Source organism: Phocoena phocoena, chromosome 16, assembly GCF_963924675.1.
Source record: "Phocoena phocoena chromosome 16, mPhoPho1.1, whole genome shotgun sequence".
Lineage (NCBI taxonomy): Eukaryota > Metazoa > Chordata > Mammalia > Artiodactyla > Phocoenidae > Phocoena > Phocoena phocoena.
In genome coordinates this window covers 28800325-28822386 of record NC_089234.1, presented here as the reverse complement: position 1 = coordinate 28822386, position 22062 = coordinate 28800325, and the positions used below count along the sequence as shown (strand labels likewise).

At 43.7% G+C, this 22062-nt stretch overlaps 1 protein-coding gene across 1 annotated transcript in view; it reads left to right on the top strand.

Moving 5' to 3' along the window:
- CNNM1 (cyclin and CBS domain divalent metal cation transport mediator 1) overlaps window positions 1-22062 on the top strand; it is a 46644-nt gene that overhangs the window by 3782 nt on the left and 20800 nt on the right. The window contains exons 2-6 of the mRNA XM_065893970.1: window positions 13964-14107; window positions 16935-17075; window positions 19688-19857; window positions 21478-21577; window positions 21929-21976. Of these exons, the coding sequence (XP_065750042.1) occupies window positions 13964-14107; window positions 16935-17075; window positions 19688-19857; window positions 21478-21577; window positions 21929-21976 (603 nt within the window). The remainder of the gene's footprint in view (window positions 1-13963; window positions 14108-16934; window positions 17076-19687; window positions 19858-21477; window positions 21578-21928; window positions 21977-22062) is intronic.

Below are 22062 nucleotides of genomic sequence, written 5' to 3'. Positions count from 1 at the left end.
TGTGTTGTACTATATATCCTTGTAGCTTATTTTATACATAGTAGTTTGTACCTCTTAGTCCCCTACCCCTATTGGGCCCCCTCCCCCTTCCCTCTCCCCACTGGTAACCACCAGTTTGTTCTCCATATCTGTGAGTCTCTTTCTTTTTGTTATATTCACTAGTTTGTTTTATTTTTTAGATTCCACATATAAGTGATATACAGCATTTGTTTTGCTCTGCCAGACATTTTTAATGAAATTCCTGGGAACTCATTCATTTAGTACTTACGGGCATCCATATAGTGCTAAGCAACAGGGGAAACAATAAGACTGCCCTGAGAAAATTAACAGTCTACACGGGTGGACAGTGTTAGAATAAAGGCAGTCTTCTGAAGCAGAAATTGTGTCTTACTAACCTCTGTACCTCCAGCACCTTGCACTGTGCCTCCCATGTAGTAGGCTGCTGGAAAAAGTCACTATTGATCAGAAATGAGTCCTGTTGCAGAATTTCTAAATCTGGTCTAAAAAAAGGCGCGGTAGGGCTTCCCTGGTGGCGCAGTGGTTGAGAGTCCACCTGCCGATGCAGGGGACACGGGTTCGTGGCCCGGTCTGGGAAGATCCCACGTGCCGCGGAGCGGCTGGGCCCGTGAGCCGTGGCCGCTGGGCCTGCGCGTCCAGAGCCTGTGCTCCGCCACGGGAGAGGCCACAACAGTGAGAGGCCCGCGTACCGCAAAAAAAAAAAAAGAAAAAAAAAAAGGCACGGTAACGTTCTGTCAGTAAGTGGTTAGTTTGCAATTAGGTAGATCCCTAAAGAGAAGCAGGCCATTACACCACCCCAAGAGATTTCCATGCCCCTGTAGAGCCTTGCTCTTTCCTCAAAGTGTGGTCCACGAGCCAGCAGCATGGGCCTCACTTGGGACCTTTTTAGAAATGCATATTTTCATGCCTCACTTTAAATCCACTGAATAAAAATCTGCATTTTAGCAAACCCTCAAGTGACTCATGTGTACATTAAATTTTCAGAAGCATTGTCTTCAGAGAACCTTATTAACAATGATTCGTAGATTAACTTAGAATAGAATAAATACAAGGTATAATTATCAAGGTAGGTGTTCTCTGGCTCCAAGCCATGTAATACGGTGGTCATTTTCTATAAGAGTTACGTGTGCATCATAGGTTAGGAGAGGAAAGCTGAGTTGAATTACTTTTCTTTACCTTTAAAAATAACGTTTTAAGCAAGTCGTAATAGCCCTTCCATTTCCCTCACTTCCTTGCACTTCAAGGAACTTAACCACCTAAACAAACCCCTTAGGAGGTAGGAGAGGAAAATAGTAATTTTAATAGGAACAACGGTTACCATTAATTGAGCAACAGCCCTGCCAGGCCCAATGCCAAGCCCTTGACATACTCAGAACAACCCACCTGGGGAGGTATTATTACCTCCATTTTACAGATGAAGAAACTAACGCTCAGATTGATTACATGACTTGCTCAACTTTCCACAGCTAATAACTGACTGAACTGTGATTTGAACCAGATCACAGGACCCCAAAGCCTGTTCTTATTCCATCTCCCATCCCAAAACTCCTGCCACCCAAACGGTTCAAAGCTGTCCTTTCACCTCTGACTTGCTGCCCATGACTTGCTACCCTTGAGTTTCTGCAGGTTGGAAATGTAGCTTTTTATAATTACAATAATTGCTAACATGCATATTGCATTTTACAAAACATTTCTACCTACCTCTCTTATTCTTAAAACAACTCTGCAGGTATAGGTGAGGACCATAAGAAGCGTTACTTGTGCTGCCTAAGATCATCACTCACCTGGTCTATTCCAAGGCCCAGATTCAAGTCCTGGTCTTGTGATTCCAAAGCTCTTATCCATATGGGATTTTATACATATATATTTCTTATGAGCTCCAGGTCTTTAGAAGTAAGGGAAAAGGAAAGCAAGCATGCTAGTTTTACAAAAAGGAACAATATTTCTCCCCACCTGACTGTGAGTTCCTTGAGGGCAGAGAATGAATCTTACTTACTTTGTACACTCAGGACAAACACAGTGACCTTGGTGGCTAGAGGATGAATAAATATTTATTGAACAAGTGATCTTAAATAGCTAATTTCAGTTGTATTTCTATGTTTGAGTGAGGTGAACCTTAAGTACAGGATAATTAGTGTTATTCCATTGACCATAATCGATCTTCCTCTTCCCAGTTTATCCACCCCAATTAGTGGCACACCTGTGCCCCCAGTCTACCAAGGGAGAAACCTCTCCTTCACTCCCCACCCTCATCCTACTAATCACTGTCTTAGTCTTTTCCAGCTGCCACAACAAAATATCAGACTGAATGGCTTAAACAACAGAAATTTATTTTCTCACTGTTCTGGAGGCTAGAAGTCCAAGATCAAGATTCCAGCTGATTTGGTTTCTGGTGAGACCTCTCTTACTGGCTTGCAGACAGCTAGCTACCTTCTCACTGTGTCCTCACGTGGCCTTTCATTAGTGCACAAGCACAGAGAGAGAGAGAGAAACAGCTCCAGTCTCTCTTCTTATAAAACTACCAATCCTTTTGGATTAGGGCCCCACCCTTGTTGCCTCATTTAATCTTAGAGGGCCACTGGGGATTAGGGCTTCAACATATCAATTTGGAGAGGGGAAGGGACACAAATTTTCAGTCCGTAATAATCTCCAAAGTCGGCCAAATATTTGGAACAAAGTCTGCAAAAAATTTGCCAATACTGCATATTTCTTGTACCGTTACATAACTTAGGCTGCTATTTCTTCCACTTAGGTTATTCATTAATTTTATTCAGCAAATCGTTACTATACACCTATTGTGTAGGCACAGTGGAGAACACCACCAGTAGGGCCCCTGTCTGAATGGAGCTTTCATTCTAATACAGGAGGCAGAAATTAAACAAATGAGATAGAAATTAAGAGCATAAGCTTTGGTACCAGACTGCTCTGGTTGCATCCTGGCCTTGGGCAAGTTATTTAACTCTTTGCTTCATTAGCTGTAAAATAAGGGTAATAAAAGTATTTACTCACAGGGTTGTTTGAAATATTAAGACAATATTGCATAATACTGCTTATTTAGTAACTGTCACATAATAAATGCTAAATAAATGTTAGCTTTCATTTTAAAATATAAACACATATCTGTTACATACTCATTTGTGCAAATGTCCCCTGAGAAGTTCTACTTCCTCCAGTTATTTTCACCCTCAAATCCATCCTCTCCAGTGCCAATAAGTAATCCCTGGTGTCATCATCCCCTGCTTCAAACACTTCTGCCTGCAGGATAAAGTCTAAACTGTGCGGTCATGACCTGCTCCCCGCCCTCCCCCGCAGATTCATCACTCATCACTACCACAGCTACGCTCCAGCAACGCCGAACTCCATAGCCACACTGTGTTATTTCTTGGCTTTGTCCCTTTACTCATGCTGTCCTCTTTGTCAGGAATATACATTACCCGACTAATCCCTAGTCTAGCCCCTCCTTTAACATCAGCACAGGGGCCACCTGCTCTGCGAAACTTCTCCTATAAACCCCAGTTTGGCCAACTTAATTGTTCAATATCTCTATATTATTGAACTAACAGGCTGTATTATTAGTATGTGATGGAAAGTGCTGCCCATCCATATAATGAGCACCTGGAGGACAGAGGCTGTCTTATCTACCTTTGTAGCTGTAGCCCTTAACGATGGATATAACACAGTAAGTTTTCAATAAATCTTTATTGAATGACTGAATGAATGACTGGAAGGGGTTAAACTTTAATATAATGGAAGGGATCTGCAGAGCTCTAGTAAATGAACCATTCGTTATCTCCAGCCCAATCATTTTGGACCACGCAGAAGGCCAAAGTCAAATTTTAAATGTTAGAAGAAAAGTGTTATGTATTATCTTTCTTTACTTCTTTAGGAAACAATTATTTAGCCCTTTTCAAAGCACTGTGCTAAGAGTTGGGTGTACGAGATACAGTCCCTGCTCCCAAAGAGCCTTCAGCCTAATGGGAGAATAGCTTTCCCCTTTATAAAGCTAGAAGGCAGGCTGGACTCACCTTTCCCCCCAACTTCCAACAATGTTACATTTCGCAAGTCATAGCTCAGCATATAAGAATGTGGATAAGACAGACTGGTACCTAAATCATTAAAGCAAACATGCAATAATAGAAATACTAACATGCAATGAGAACATGGAGAAGAGAGAAATTATGATAGGGTTATTTTGCTTTTATAAAATTTATACTAAAGTTTATAAATTTCTATATTTATTCATTATAGAAAATTGAAAAATATAGAACAAAGTATGAAAATCACCTGAAGATAATCATCCCACTGTCCTGAAATAATGACTTTTAATACTCTGTCATGTTAAAAATATATTGCATGCAATAACAACCTTAATCAAATTCTTAAACAGAAAAAAAAAAAGAAAAACCCTATGGTCTTGCCTTCTTGCACAGATCAAATATCCCATTCTAATCCTCAGAGGGATTTTTTTTTTTAAAGATGTTTTTGATGTGGACCACTTTTTCAGTCGGTGTGTTGCTTTATCACTCCAAATTCCAGTGTGAGCTATTTTAGCAGAAAGTCATCCCACTGCTTAATTCTATAAAAAGCTGCCAAAACATTAGTGCTCCATTCTTTGTCTTCTACAAAAGAAAATAAAAAGTTATTTCACTCAAAGTTACATTTCACTGGTATAATTAGATGTAATATGCTTTAAAATGTGTTAAACATTGCTAAATAATAATTAGTAAAATTTAGAATGAGATGTTTACCTTCTAAACAATAATTAGAATAGACAGTAAGCAAAGCACAGTCCATCATGCTCCCCTACAGGGAGGAAGAACAAAAGGAAACAAGGAAAAGTGAAAAACAGTAAATTATACAAGGTTCTAACATTGCTGGTTTATATTTCTTTCTTTACAATTTTTCATTATGATTGTTGTAATATTGTTATGCAATATTTGGTTTTTTCTTAGCCTGGCAATAGAAACACCAGGTAACAAGAGAATCTGAGCTGGAAGGGGCACTGAGAAACCTGAGAGAGAATCTAATTCACACTTTTTTTTTTTTTTTTTTACATTTAGTTATCCTTTCCAGGACATAACAGCCTTTATTATCAGACTCTCTTTTTATCTAATCTAAATCCCACAGGCTGCAGTCAAATTCCATTTCCTCTTTTTATCATGCTTTGTGAGTCCTCTTTTATTTGGAGAATATAGTAGCTCACCTCAATTCCATTTTTTAACAACCAAATACATTTGGTTGGGTTTCTGGCTCCCTTAAAGCATTTGGTGTCTCAGGGCAGGGGGCCTGTGGATTTTCCTAGTACTCTCTTCAATTGGTTTACCTCTAGGCCCACGTTTAGCCACCCCTGGACCTTCAATAACAACTCTCAATCCTCTATTTTCTGTTGTCTATTCCTTTCCAAACTGAGATTCTTCTCAATTCCTCCTTCCCTCCTTCCCTCCCTCCTTTCCTTCCTTCCATGTGACGTTATCTTGTGTGAGGCCTCCAGCCCTCCTGGTGCTTAGAGTCAAGTAGAGAGATATACACGAATCAATAAACAGTTACAAGTGAAGACAGGTGATTTGAATAAAAAGTATAGGGAACTATGAGAGCTTATAATAGGGGGGCCTGACCTGGTATTATAGGTTAGGATAAACTCCCCCCTCTCCCCTCAGAGATATTTGTGCTGAATCCTAAAGTGTGGAAAGGAGTTCGCCAGAGCTTTCCGGGAGAAGGGAACAGACATCCAAAGGCTCTGAGGAAAGAGGGCCGTGTGCGTGCCATGCAGGGTTCCTAGGCCATTTAACACCCATTAGGGAAAGCGCCACCTCTGCCACCAACCTTCCCTCTGCCAACATTATCTGAGTGCTGGGCTACCAGGGCTCTGGGAGATGCACATGGATATAAATATCCAGGAGCTGAAAAGAGGGATGAAAATGATACAAAGCAGCCTGGGGTACAGGGAAGGGCATCCAGACAACATCTATGGGTGAGGGGGCAAGGGAGAAATAATTCCCTGGAAGGACCTGGGAAAACTTCTCTGAGGAAGTAACTGAAGAGGGACTCTGATAAGCAGTTAGGAAGGGAAGGGGCATTTTAGCTGAGGCGGGAGCTTGAGCTAGAAAAATAAAGGCAGACAGGGAACCGAGACAACATTCAAAAGCTGGTAAAACCGTGATTATAATGTTGCTTTTCTTCCAGCTAAATGGGGAGCTAGGCAGATTGAGGCATTTGTCAAACATAATTTACATTCCCTCCAAGTGCCGAAACTGTATATTTTAACTATTTTTGGTGATGATATTTCTAAAATGTTTTATACCCATTCCTGCCTTCCTTAACAAAGGATCCTAAATATAACAATCTTTTTCTTGATGATCATGGTCATGAGAGTGTAGTTATTTTATGCTGTATTATAAAGCAGTTCTCCGTCTACTTTTACATTTTTCTCTGTCCTCTGGCTGTCAGCTTCTAGTCCTCTTTGAGTCGGCCTCAAGCAAATCCCTACCCTCACCTCACTCATCACAAAACCACTCTGTGTCAATTCTATTTAACTGAGAAACCAAGTAAATACGTACGTTGAGAATTGTGTGCCTGGTGTACGATAGGCTTCAATAAATATTTGTTGAATAAATTATTAATTAGGCTTTGACTGGGAGCCTCAGGTATGGGGTTGATATATAGACCTGGGATAGTTCCTTCTGGGGCCAGATTCAAGACCATGCAAAGTCAGACCTCCAGATAATGGGTCGTTACTCTGCTATTTTTGCAGCGTTGCTTAGCAAGCCAAACTGCCAACCAGCTTAGAGTCTAGTGACTAACAACTATTTTTTCATGCCCTGGTGATGCTGGTTACCATGGTGTTCTGGGTGACATGCCTGGCTTTTTTTATAATTGCCTTTTAGTGGCTCGAGAAATTTTTGGTGATAAATGCATTGATTACTCTATTTCTGATGAAGTAGAGCAGGATTACTACAAAGTACAGCCTTTTTTTTAAGCTAGAGAAAGGGACTGTTTTGTTTTTCCAAATTTAGGTGATTGCTGCAGGACTGGTAGGATAACGTTTTTTGTGTTTCTCTTCCTGATTTCATAGAAAGTGATTTGATTTGATTGTATAAATTTTTTTTTAAAGTCTAGTATGTGTCAAGGTAATTTTTCTCATTTTATTCTTAAAATTAAAATACAAACATTAGGAGTTCAAGCTCCTTTGTAAACTCAAGAGGCTGTAACTATTGGCACTGTTAAAATTCTGGTATGTCATACATCATCACAAAGAAACGTCCTGTTAAGCCAAACTGTTTTTGTAGCCCGGGGCTGTTTAGCCTTATAAAAGCATAGAATTTTAGAGCCAGAAAAAAGCACGCTGGAGATCACCTGATCCCATCCTTTAATTTTAAGGCGGAGAAAACTGAGGCCCAGAAAAGACAAATTATAAAATTGCAATGATAATCCCTTATAGTTGCAAAGCATTTACCTCTGCAAAGATCGTTCCAAACAGTAACTCATTTTGTGCTCACCATGCATGTGAAGTCAGTAGAATTTATCCCCATTTTGTACAAGGCACATGGAATCTGGAGACACAAGTGTCCTGCTCAGTGTTAGTGACTGAGGCAGAACAGGAAGCCACATCTGTGACTTGCTGTCTCAGACTGTGGAGCCACAGACATAGTCCGGGCCCAGTTCATCTGTTTACGAGCTGTGTGACTGTGGCAGGCCACTCTACCACTCTGAATGAGGCTTACCTTCCTTCTTCTTAAAATAGCAATATTGATCCTACGTTGTAAGCTTAATGCAAAGGCTAGAGATAATGCTTGTACAGCATTTAAGACATTCCACCATTTGCCTCTCTCCTCACTGATCTAGTTAAATGAATTCTGTCTAGTTAGTTGTTCTGTATAACAAGTGCTTTCTCTGATTCAGCCCACGTAGAAGTCATTGCATATAATAAGAAAATAAAAGTGAGAGCTGTTTACTTTGGATAGGGCCCAGGAGACCAAAATTGATTGTGGAAATTTCCTTATATTTCTTTTATCCTGTCATCAGTTCAGTTTCCTCCTGTATCACTCTGCCCTTCCTCAGACATCCCAGGCAAAAAAAAAAAAAAAACTAACCTACAAACAAATATCACAGCCAGATCAATGAAACCCCTTAAAGCTGCAAGCAGTCCACAAAATGAAATATCAGGCTGGATGTGGGAAGGGTTGAGCCGGAAGGCAGACGTATTGTGCCGGGGAGTGGGGGGACAGTGACTCCTCCTTTCCCCTTCACAGTCTAAAGCCCTCCTCTGCCTTTGTGAGGTGCTGGGCATTAGTTCTGCATACTTTCAGCCATTTACAAAATAAGTTCAGCATACTTTCAGCCATTTACAAAATAAGTTAAGTTTCTCTTAACACATTTGGGACAGGAAACCTGAGATCTGGCCTGAAATGTGGAGTCAGCAAGGTGTACTGGGAGAAGCACAGGCTATGGAGGCAGACGGACCTGAGTTGTTTCCTGACTTTATGGCGTACTAATTCTCGGCCTTGAGTGAGTCACTTATTTTTCTGAGTGTCATTTTCCTCATCTCCATATTAGTAATAACAATCCCCATTTTGCAAAGAGATGGTGAAGACCAGAGGTGACATATGAGCCCAGTTTACAGTAGGTGTGGTAATCACCACCATGGCAAAAACTGGAAAATCGAGTGGATGTTGACCTGTGCTCTCAGGAGTCAGCTTGGTTTAGATCAGAAACAGTCTGGAGAACGTCGGAGTAGCTGTAGGCGTTCTTCACCTGGAATGAGAACCTTCAGAATAGCGGGTTTTCAGGCCACCTCAGGTGTCTGGCTTCCTTCAGATAGGGCCCCCAGAGCCACATCTCTCTCTTTTCCCAGAGACTAGCCAAGTTTGGCCATAGCCCCTGGGCTGGCTCAGAACTAATAGATCTGCTGGACAACAAAGGCCCTTCTGTGTATCCTCCTCATATCTGAGATTGCTTTGTGGCCTGAGAATGACACCATCTGCCAAAGCTTAGCCAGTGGTGATTGTTAAGCCGAGGATCCTGGTTATGTTTAGCCTGAACCTGGAGAGAGTCAAATCGACCCCATGGGCAGCCTCCTAGGCCAGTTCTGTGCCTAAAAGGCCTGAGGTTAAAATATCCAGTCTTGTTTAGTTCGTCTCAGAGATTTCCACAAATCCTAGCTGGGTAGGTCCTCTTCAGGTCCCTGAGTTCACATTTTGACTCCACCATTTATTGGCTGAGTATCCTTGGACCAGTTATTTTCTGAATGGGGAAAAAGCATTCAGAAATATTTTCAAAAGCATTCAAAATACTCTATATTTTGATAGAGTAGTGGGAAAGAAGGCAAGGTATATACCCTAAACCATGGAGGCCTCTAATGACAGGAAAAAGAGCTCAGAAATGACCCTCCGTGGTTATTGGTCCATGTTATTGAGATGAGGAATAACTTCATAAGTGCAATGTTTGGGAGCAGTCAATCTGGTTTTAGTGGATAGTATGCCTTAGAACAGAAAAAAAAACAAAAGGAGGACTGGTTAGGATATTAGTGCAGTCATCCAGGATACAATGAGGGCATGGAAATTAAGAACTATACACCCAAAATTGGAAGGAGGGAAATATGAGACCTCATTACCTTCTGGAACTCCTTCTCAGTCTCCTTTACTGTTCCTCCTACGTCATACTCACTGATATATCATCAGCACTTGGAACAGGACCTACCCAAGAAACATGCATAAGACATCAGTTCTTATTGTCTCTCAATAGATTCTGGAGAAAGCTGGGGACCTGGCCAAACATTTCTAATTCACAAAATGAGGGCTTCTCACAATTCTCAGGAACATCTGCTCACAATCTCCATGACTCTCCTGTACCCTGTGTGGAACCTCTTAACAAATTGTTAAGTTCCATATAAATGTTAATGATCATCATTGTCAGCCTAAATTATTTCACAGACATATCCCGCTTTTCTAGTAAGTTGGAAGGAAACTGAAATCAATAGACTAGTAGTCGTGAGAAGGAACTTGAAAAATTCTGCTGGTCTGTAGAGGGACAGCTCAGCAGAAAAGGCCACAGTTCCCATTCACAGAACCTTATAGAAGGGCAGAAGAGGGGATTAGCCAAGATTTAAGCCACTCCCTCAAGTATGCCATTAGGAAGTAAACACAACACTCCTCCGTGGGAGGAGAGATAATGCATATTGGAAACCAGCTTTTGCCCAGAAGAAGGTGAAAACACTTGGGAAATTTGAGACCCCGCTGCCCCAGTTTTAAATACTTGTGAGTCATCCCTCAGGGTTGATAAGATCTTTGATAAAGCCGTGAACCTATTATGCCCCAGGCCCACAGCTCCCCAACACTTCTGGGGCCCAGGAGGAGAAGGAGTACCAGGAGGTAGTCTCTTAAAGGCCAGCCTTTTTGAGGGAAGGACCTCGGGTATGTGTGTCATGGGAACAGCTGGTTTTCTTGTCCCGGTGTCAGCTCAGAACAGGGTTATGTGACTGCTGATTCCTGTTCCAGTCTGTCCCCAAGAAACAATGACTTCCTTCATTTGTTTGTAGATCCCTACAGGCATTTGAGGGAATCATAAAGGCTGATTGTGAATTTAAAATGTTTCTAAATAGATTACATAAGTACATTGTCTTGAATATTACAATTAGGACTTAAAATCTCTACTGCCTGGTGATCACATAGCTTGTCCTCAAATTGACCTTATAAGGTGTACACAAATGGTGGATTTTCACATGGAAGTTATGGCACTCTTTGTGAAACAACATAAGATGTTAATTTATTTAATCCCATTATATGAACTAATCTCTTAGTGGCAGGAAGTATGGCTATATTATATATGTTCTGGGCTCCACATAACAAAAATTATCCAATTATAGAAAATAATTTTGGATGAATTGGGAGATTGGGATTGACATATATACACTAATATGTATAAAATAGATAACTAATGAGAACCTGCTGTACAGCACAGGGAACTCCACTTTGCTGTACAGTAGAAACTAACACAACATTGTAAAACAATGCTACCCCAATTAAAAAAGAAAGAAAATAATTTTAAGAAATCACTTTTCCAGTTTCTTCCGTTATGGTAGTCATTTGTTTTGTCATCTGCTAGCACATGTTAGCAGAAAAGTGAGAACAGGTGCCAGAAGTTTAAGAACAGGTGTTAAAAAAACAACTTTAAATTGAGCACATACTAACAGTTAACATAATCTTATTTAAGCTACAAAACACTTCAGTCCAATTGGGCAGGATGTAGTTGTTTCAAAGGATAATTTTAGAACCACTGATGCATTTTAAATGTTAATTTAAACACATTGGTTTTTTTTTTTTTTTTTTTTCGCGGTACGCGGGCCTCTCACCGTTGTGGCCTCTCCCATTGCGGAGCACAGGCTCCAGACGCACAGGCTCAGCTGCCATGGCTCACGGGCGCAGCTGCTCCGCGGCATGTGGGATCTTCCCGTACTGGGGCACGAACCCGTTTCCCCTGCATCGGCAGATGGACTCTCGACCACTGCGCCACCAGGGAAGCCCCTGTAGTTTATTTTTTAGAAAGGTTTTAGTGTCTGGGTTTAATACCGTCTATTACATCAACTATGGATTTTTATTCAGTCTTACTTCAGTTCCTCAGGCACTTATTGGCTGCCTGTTATATGGAGAGAACCCTGTCTCAGTGTATGAGCCTTTGTCCTGAAGAAGCTTATGATCTGAGGAGGAAACGTGGTCCAGTAGAGGACACACACATTGCAAGATACGAGAAGCGGCAAATTGTGATCAATGCGCTAATGGAGTTATCAAGGGCTTAGAAACACAGGCAAGGAGAGGTTGATTCAGATACAAAATGGGGCAAATCTGGGAGAGCTTTCTTGAGGAGCTGGCACCTGAGCTGGAACTCAAAGGGTCAGTGGAGACAGAGTAGGAGAAGGAAGCAGTGTGAGTGAGGACTTGGAGAGTGGACGTGGAGGAAGTTGAGGAGCTGGAGGTAACCTGGTGCACCTGGAGTCCAGGATGATTAGAGGATGCAGCAGGCACACAGTCAGAAAGATGGGGAAGAGCTACATTTTACAGTCTTGATAATAGCGAACTAAGGAGCCTCGATTTGATTTTGTGCACACTAGGGAGACTTGGCGGGTGTTTGAGCAGGGCAGTGGCCTGATCAGATCAGTTTGGGAGAGATGGGTTGAAGGTAGAGAGGAAATTAGAGACCATTCTTGAGTGATATGGATACCATCTTTCCCATTATTAAAAATCCCACTAAGTAGCTATCTTGTGATTTGAGGTATTTGATACAGAAATTCATTTGTTTAAATGTTAATGGTTAATTATGCCTCTGGCAAACTGACTACTCCTCTTATCTGATATTTTTAGCAATGGCCAAGCAAAAGTTTATAAAGGGTAGTAATGATAAGGCATGAACTTCCTTTTTTTTTTTTTCTGGCAAGAATAACATCTGAGTCAGTACCCTAGATATTCTCCTAATTTAAAGAGATGTTCTCTTAGCCAAGGAAAAGAACCACCCAGGTTGACATTTTAGAAACAGATCCAGGAAATGCATCTGTCAGCAACTGAAAACAAATCAAGGTGAAGCAGGACTGTTAGGTAAGACTCAGTCGTTCGGTTAGGACCGAACCTGGTTACCTGGGTTCACAATCCAGCTCTGCCACTTACAGGCTGTGTAACTTTAGGCTTATTACTTAACCAATCTGTGCCTCAGTTCTTTCACTTGTAAAATAGGGATAATAATGGTACTTGTCTCAGGGGTTGTTAAGAGGATTAAATGAACTAATACTGTAAAGTGCTCCGAATAGTACCTGGCTTGTAGTTAGAGCTCAATAAATGTTAACTATTATTCAGTGGTTGGGCAGTCAGTTAACTGCCTATGACACATCATAGTTTACACAGCGTTTTCACACATCCACCAAGTCATCTGAGCTCCACAATTACCTTATGGATATTGGTTGTCCTAGTTACCACTGCTGCTAACAAGCCACCCCAAAACTTGGAAGCATAAAACAACAATCATTTTATTATGCTCACAGATTCCTGAGTCAGGAATTCAGACAAGGTACAGTGGGAGTTGCTTATCTCTGCTTCTCTGTGACTGTGGCCCCAGCTGGAGACATCTTGGATGGCTGGGGAGGACACCAGCGGTGGGGCTAGATCCACTGCCAAGATGGCTTCTTCTCTAACCTGTCTGGCGCTTTGGTGGGATGGCGGAAAGGCCAGGCTCAGCTGGGACTGTCACCTTAGCACCTACATGTGACCTCTGCACCATGGTGGCCTCACGATAGTTGTCAGACTTCTTAGAGTGTTTCTACAGCAGAAGATACACGCCTTTTGGCCTCAGAAGCCTCATAGCCGACACTTCCCTGTTCTCTATTGGTTGAAGCAGTCACAAGCCTGCCCAGACTCAAGGGAAGGGATTAGACCACACCTCTCAGTAGAAGGCATATCAAAGAATTTGGGGGCCGTGTTTGAAAATCACCATACTGGTATTATCCCCTAATTCTAGATGAGAAGATTGAGGCTCAGTACAGGTTTAATGATTTATCCAGGATCAGTTGCACAGATAGTCACTGGGATAGTAGGGGGTGGGGGCAGGGAAGTTTGCTGGAGGAAAAAGGCTTCTAACCTAATTCTTCTGATGCCAAATTCTTGTTCTCTCAATTAGATTATTCATTGTCCTTCAGCTTAGATATACTTGCTAACATAGGAAAGTTACAGAAAAAAACATTTAAAATACATTGTGTATATTAGGTAACTTTCTTAAGAAGAGACGGTGATGTAAAAGTATAAAGTTTGCATTTATAAGAACTTGTACACAAACTTCATATTTTAAAGAGGTCGTGGGATGGGTTGAGTCCCAAGACTGGTCAGAGGTAAACTTAGTACAATTTTCTCACAAGGAAAGTTCTCTGAAAATGTCCCAGATGCTTAACTGTGACTTCCTTCGTCTCTAGGAAAGTCTCACCTGGCCATTGTCCAGCGGGTGAATAATGAGGGAGAAGGAGACCCCTTCTATGAGGTGATGGGCATTGTCACACTGGAGGACATCATAGAGGAGATCATCAAGTCGGAGATCCTGGATGAAACTGACCTCTACAGTAAGTGCACAGCCTTGGCTCTTGTCCAAGGCCATCATATTTTTCTCTGAGATTCTCAGAGCTGGCTTAGTTTGGTGAACAGTGTAAAAGGGGGTCAGGACAAGCCCCAGGCATTGCTGTGTGTCAGCCCCCTCCTGCCAGGAGCCAGCACGGCAAGATGCCCTGACTTGAACCATCCCTGAGTCACTGAGAGTGTGCTAGCTAAATGTTTATCCAGAGGGAACCTTCAGGAACACAGCCAAGACTATGAAAAGGAGACCTCCTGGCCTTTGGATGGAAAAGGAACCAAAGGAAATAAAGTGCACCTCGGATGACCCCTCTGCCCTTGTTTCTGTCCCCTGTGCTGTTCCTGGTTTGTCTCTTCGTCCACCTAGACACAGACCCCAGCACCCCCTGGGGTTCCACTCAGGATCCACTCATTCAAAACATCCGTGAGCCGTAGAGACTCACGAGACTGCCCACCACAACCTAAGCTAAACCTGAAGTCGCCCTTTTAGTCGCTCTTGTCCCTTGTGCGTTTTCAGCCCTGCCGCCTGGTTTCTCCCTCTCCCCCCGTCCCGCCCCCGGCTCTGGTCCCTGCTCCCTCCTTTCTGGCCTCCTCGCCCCCCCCTCCCCACTCCCCCTCAGGAACAACACGGACTCCTTCTTGCAGATAGTGACTGCTTTCGGTTACTGAGCTTATCACAGCTTTGCTTGCAAACATTACAAAGGCCTGCTTTCCTCAGGGATGGGAGTGTTATCTAAATCCGTGGGAGTCCCTAGGCTAGGAAGTGTTTCCTCCTCCCAAATGAATTTCATCACCTGGGACAGCAGTCCCTTTTCCTCCCCTCAGATAACCCATTCCGGACCCCTATCCTTAGTTTGCTAGAGGCAGCTGTTCAGAGACTAGCTCCCTGTAGAAAAGGTTTTGAGACTCTAAGGCAGTGAGTGGTACAGAGAGAGTGCTTCACTTTGGGGTGAGACCTAAAAGGTGGGTCAGGCCTTAACGAAACATAGCAGGAGTGTCCCAGTGTCTGCTATTGCTGTGGAGCCCTGAGGGGGCTCATCTTCTTGAGTTAGGGGTTAATTTCTCCCTCCCCCATTCCTTTCTCCCTTCTCCACCTCTGCCCATGGCTCATGATTTAGAATTCCCAAATGTCTCAATAGATATAGTGGTGAAAACATTCACACTAAAGTGTTAGTGGCTGATAGTAGTGACAGGGGTCTAAATGAGTAAGCTCTTCCGAGGGCCTTTGTTTGAACGACCTGATACTCCGAATGCACACTAATAGAATTGAAGGAATGAAGAGGGAGATCAGAATACTGATTCTCCAACAATGAACTGTTCGGTGGCATTCTGATGGAGGAGGGAGAGGGGATATTTAGACAAACGTGTCATGCAAATCGGAACGTTACTCACTAGTCGCACAAAAGGACTGGTCTGATACATATATTTGCTGCCATCTTGCAGAGAGGGTTTTCCCACTCCGGCGTGAATTCTTAAGCGTTTTGAGAAGACCAAGGAGCCAGGAATATAGTGTTGCTTCTCCCTGGACCCTGACCCCCCAGGGCAGCTGGGCCTGGATCTCACCACTGTGGCAGCCAGACACAAGGAGTGTTAAAGCCAGGGCCCAGAGTCCAAGGCAGGCCCACAAGAGAGCAGTGCGGTGGAAGGCCCTTTCTCCCTCTAGAAGGGGGCCCCAGTCGTGTGGTGGGGTGAGCTCCAAAGGGAGGGGGAGAGTCCGAAGGAAACCCTGTCCCTGGAGTTCATTCCCTTTCATTTCCACTGTGTCCTCTCAGCCTGCACTGAAAGTTCCCTGCAGCCCTGTTTTTCTCTAGGCCAACTTTGGAGAAAACCCAAATCTGTTTCTTTGCTCCCCTTAACACAGGTTAAGATAGACTAAAGTTTCAAAATTTTACTCAATACTAAGGGAAAGCAAAAGAGACATGACCAAAGAAAACATTCCCCTTACCCCCTAAACATGTTTTTTAAGACAAGCTTTTAAAAAGCAGGAAGAAAAAATTAAACTGGAAAAAGCAGAGATTTTCTCAATTAGTAATCACAATAGTCCTGCCTGAGGCCGCCACCCAGAGGCCACACCTTTATGGATTACAGAGCTATTTCCATTTTTTTTCCTTCTTTCCTTTATTTCCCCCAGTTCTTTCCCCGTGGAGGGGCCAGGGTTGAAGCAAGAGAATTGTCAGTGGGGAGAGGGGGTGACTGCCCTCCTCCCTTGGGTGGCATGCCTCAGGTACCACTCAGAGTGTGGTTTAAATCAGCAGGAAGAGACCAGGTGAGCTCAGCTCTGGGGACAGGAGAAAGGCAGAGGCAGAAACCCCCTGGGCCCTGCCAAAGTCCTTGAGGCTAAGCGTGCAAGTTCCTCGCGTTTGCACGCCTTTTTGTAAGCATTTCACAGATAGGTTCCGATTGGAGTCTCATAATAAGAGACTCCTGAGATAAGCAGAAAAACTATGATTAATCACTAACCTTATTGTATAGATTAAAACACACCAACACTCTGATGCTTAGAGAGCTTGCACAGCTCGTAAACAGGGAGGCCAGCCCTAGAAGCCTGAACTTGGGAGCCCCAGGCTGGCCTTCCCCTTTTCCACTGTTCACCACTTCAGTGCAAGTAACACTGAGACATGGCAGCAGCTCCCACCTTCTATCCCTTATCCACATCCTTCCAGTCTCTGGGAAAGAGATGTTGCGGTGTCACCTACAGTTGACACTTTCCAGAAATCCCTGTGGCCCCAAAGGAGCTCTCTGTCTCGGGTGGCTATGGTGAAACCTCCAAAAACCATTAGCGATTCTGAGATAGCTGCAATGTGTCCCCTGTCCCGACAGCCGACAACCGGAAAAAGCAGAGGGTCCCACACAGGGAGAGGAAGCGGCACGACTTCTCCTTGTTTAAGCTTTCTGACTCGGAGATGAGGGTGAAGATCTCTCCGCAGCTTCTGCTGGCCACGCACCGCTTCATGGCCACAGGTATGATGACTCTGCCCGCCCGCATCTCCACCGCAGGCAGGCAAGGCAGCTCTGGAGGGTGGGACCCAGGCACCAATCACTTTTAATACCTTACGACCTAATTCCAATTCTGGGACTGAGAACCACTGTTCCAGGAGAGGAGGTCATCTTAGGTGGGGCGACAGGACTCCACATACTGTCATTTTCAGCCTCAGGCCTGATCTTCTAGGTGGGGAAGTGAGCATAATGCTACTCTGCTTTTCTCTCTTCTACTCGAAAAAAGGGCTGAGGAATTCACCGCTGCACTTTCCCTTCCTCCACCTGCTTCAAGGCAGGAGTTGGTGGGCCCCAGAGGGTTCTTCAGGGAGGGACAGGCGATGTCCTGTGCAGCCACAGAGGCCCTGGGGCCCAGACCCTCCAGGGGCCATGTAGGCCTGTGAGCTACGAGTTCTTCAAATACAGATGTGGATTGTGAATACTGGAATCTTTAGAAAGGAAAAAAAAAGAGAGGATCCAAAGATAAACTTCTTCTTGTGAAGAAAGTAGTTTGTCTTTGAACCGTCTAACATTCTCACCCATGCCTAATGAATGTGCTGACCTAGAACGATCACACACATTACTAAGTTCAATATGTAATTAATCTAACATGTATTTATTGAGTATATAATGAGTGCTAGTACTGTTCCAGTTACTAAAAAGTAGAAATTTTTAAATTGGAGCTTCTAAGAGAGTTACAGATGTAGAAAATAAACTTGATTACCAGGAGGTAAGAGTGGGGAGGGATAAATTGGAAGATTGAGATTGACACATACACACTACTATATATGAAATAGATAACTAATAAGGACCTACTGAATAGCACAGGGAGCTCTACCCAATACTCTGTAATGGCCTATATGGGAAAAGAATCCAAAACAGGGTAGATATATGTATATGTACAACAGATTCGCTTTGCTGTACTGCAGAAACTAACACAACATTGTAAATCAATATACTCCAATAAAAATTTTTTAAAAGTTCAGGTCATAAAGAAAATCAGTAAATCAATAAATCAATACATAAATAAATTGGAGCTTCTTTAGGGTTTTCAACATGTTATCTAGTTCTGAATACAGATTTCCTTTAATTACTGGCTGTCTGATTTCCTAGAACAAAACAGCTGTATCTGTTAATATAATGATATACCATAATAGTGTAGTATAACATAACAATATGAATAATAATATCTATTAATATGTAAATATGATAGTGATGCTTCTCATTATTGAGAACTTCCCACTTAAATAATTAACTGTTCCTGTTAACTTGAAATTTCATTTCATTCAACAGATACACGTCATACAAATAAGTCAGATTAAATTCTCTGTATTTCATTTGATTGTAGCATTAAAACTTTTTTAGCCATGTTTACATGGCTTACTTATCCACGTCCAACTCAGTAGTTGCGGCACGTGGGCTCAGTAGTTGTCACACATGGGCTCTAGAGCACAGGCTCAGTAGTTGTGGCGCACAGGCTTAGTTGCTCACGGCATGTGGTATCTTCCCGGACCAGGGCTCGAGCCCATGTCCCCTTCATTGGTAGGCAGATTCTTAGCCACTGTGCCACCAGGGAAGTCCCTCTTATTGCTTTTTGAACAACTTTATTGAGGTATAATTGATATACAAAAAAAACGGTACATATTTAATGTATACAACTTGATGAGCTTGGAGATAAGCATACACCAGGAAACCATCATCGTAATCTATGCCATAAACATATCCATCACTTCCAAGAGTTTCCTCCCACCCTCTTTATTTGTTATTATTATTTTTGCATGTGTGTGTTAACATAAGACCTACTGTCCGGGCTTCCCTGGTGGCGCAGTGGTTGAGAGTCCGCCTGCCGATGCAGGAGACACGGGCTCGTGCCCCGGTCCGGGAAGATCCCACATGCCGCGGAGCGGCTGGGCCCGTGAGCCATGGCCGCTGAGCCTGCGCTTCCGGAGCCTGTGCTCCGCAACGGGAGAGGCCACAACAGTGAGAGGCCCGCGTACCGCAAAAAAAAAAAAAAAACAAGATCTACTGTCTTAGCAAATTTTTAAGTATACAGGATAGTATTGCTCTTAGGCTCTCTAGGCTGAGCAGTAGGTCTCTAGGATTTATTCATCTGGCATAACCAGAACTCTGTACCCTTTGACTAATACCTCCCCATTACCTCCTTCCCCCAGCCCATTCTCTCTGCTTCTATGAATTTTACTATTTTTGATTCTTCATATAAATGGTATCGAGTAGTATTTGTGCCTGTGCCTGGCTTATGTCACTTAGCATAACATCCTCCAGGTTCCTCCATGTTGTCACAAATGGCAGGATTTTCTTCTTTTTTAAGTTTATGTGCAGCTTTAAATAAAGTCAAGGAGAAAAATAATAACAAAACTGACATTGCCAAAATGGTGACCTGTTTCTCCTGAGGTGCCAGTTGCAGGGACACACATCCCCAGAGGGCCTGAGACACACACGTGGGCTTAAGACCCCCACCCACCCAAGGGAACTGCAGGAATCCTGCTAGCTTGGTGCCTGAGAGCATGAATGGCCCTGGCTGTGCCCATCCTGACTCCTCCCAGCTGCCAATCCTCCTGCCTCCCGGTCTCCCCTAGAAGTGGAGCCGTTTAAGTCTCTGTACCTCTCGGAGAAGATCCTGCTGCGGCTCCTGAAACATCCCAACGTGATCCAGGAGCTGAAGTGTGATGAGAAGAACAAGAAGGCCCCGGAACACTACCTGTACCAGCGCAACCGCCCGGTGGACTACTTTGTGCTACTTCTGCAGGTGAGTGGGAAAGCCACGGACCCCCCAAGGGCAAGACAGGACCTCTCTAGACTGGAGAGGAACGGCCATGCCTCCTCTGTGCCAGGTTCCAAGGCTCGGCTGGCTGCCCTGGGAGCAAGGCCAGTTGGTGTGGGTGTTTGTCCGCGACGCTCAGAGGGGACAGGTGTGACTGGCTGGCGTCCTGGAGTGGTGGGATCTTGATGGCATTTAATCTGACATCAGCGATGTTTGTGGTGGGATGCAGTGGGTACCTCCCAGCAGAGGGGTTCTGCCACTGAATTTCCGAACCTGCTGCCCTACAGAATCCCTAACACCTCCTTGTCTCTGCTTGGCCATGCCCGGGAATGCAACTGTGCACTGCCTCCCAAACTTCAGGCACTTCTTGTTTCAGGCCCTTCTCTCTGTTGAGCTGAAATCTCACCATGTCTGATTTCCACCCACTGGTCCTTGCTCTGCTCTCTGAAAGCGCACAGAACACATCCGCTCTCTCTACCACACTTCAGCCTTTGCAGTCCCTTAATCTTCTCCTCCTTCAGAAGACTGGGAAGGGAACAAACGAGCAAATGAAAGAGGGGCAGCATCTTCCCGGTACTCACAGGAGTACAGTCACCCTTTGCCCTGGGTGCCTGGAAAGGCCTGTAAATAAGTGTCAGGCATGGTTCCAGCACTAGGTAGTGCTGGTGTCCTGGCCTGGCTCCACCATTAACTCCGCCCCTATTCCCTGTCTCTTTCCAACAGAATCTGGTGAACCCTAAATACAGTGATTGTCTTAAAATCTTCGTTAAACTCACATGGACTTAGAAAGGGCCTCTCTGTAACAGTTCCCCTGCAGCCTGTCTGCTCAGACTCGGTAGTGTGCCTCACACCCATCCTTCCAGATAGCCTCAGTAAAATGCCCTCTCTTCTCCAGAAATGGAGTTACATTCTTTACTGTTGGAAATGGAGAAGTGTCCTGTTACATCGTTTATATAACACAAGGAACACATAGAGTCTTATGCCTAATATAAACTTAACCATTTTCAAATAAATCTTGGAGGCGTAAAATGTAGTGGCAAGAGTGTAGGTTCAGAAATTGGAAAGATCTAGCTTTAAAGTCTAACTAACCATGACCGAGCTATTTAACCTCTCTGAGCCTCAGAAATGATTCATCTATAAACTGGGGATAAAAATAGTACAGGCTTCATAGGGTGTGGGCGGATCCATGCAGTGGATTTCAGGCCCATAGACGCACACTTATATGCACAAGCTTCTCACAGAATCAGGCTTTATCTCAGCCAGACTTAGAGATGGTTTAGTCTCAGACTACACCTGTGGGGCAGTTTACAGGGTTCTGGGCTAGCTGGTGCCTGGACCCGCATCATGGAAGAGCCATTACAGTCTGCAAGGAAAGCTTGGATGTACATGACAGGATGCTGCTTTATGAACTAAGCAAGTAATTTACTGCCAAGGCCTTCTGAAGTTGGAGTTGCTGTTTCTGAAACGTATCCAGACAGAATTCACATTTCCCTGTGATAAGAATTTAAGTCCACTTACTATCCAAGCAGAAGTGCTTAGGGTCGTAATCACTAGTAGATCTGGAAGTGCTGTCCACACCCTTAGTACACTTCCTTCTTTCTCCAGGGTAAAGTGGAGGTGGAGGTTGGTAAGGAAGGCCTTCGCTTCGAGAACGGAGCCTTCACCTACTATGGTGTCCCAGCCATCATGACCACTGCTTGCTCAGGTATTCCAGTTTCCAAGCCATAGCTTATTGGGGAAGCAGTGGGACAGTGGAGAAAATGCATCTGGGTTCAAGTTGTGACTCCCGTTATGGACCCTGAACAAGCCTTTTACCTTCCCAGGCTTTAGATGTGGAAGTACGTGGTAGACTGTAACATTACCCAGCGTTAGGGATGGATAGTGGTAATTTTCAATATGAAAAGACAAGTTTATTTTACTTTTTACACTTCCACCTGATTGCCCTGTTTTTACAGGGTTGATTGGTGCTGTGGGTGGGGTGGAAGAGGGAGAATTCCTTTAAGAAGGTGTGTTTTCTGAATTGCCTCTGAAACACACTGCATCCTTCTGTCCTTAGATAACGATGTGCGGAAGGTTGGAAGTCTGGCTGGATCCTCTGTCCTTCGTATGTATCTCTCAAACCCCTCCCTCATCCTCCCTGCTGTGGTCCTGCCTCAGCCCACTCTGGGGACCTGGACCGAGCACTCAGCC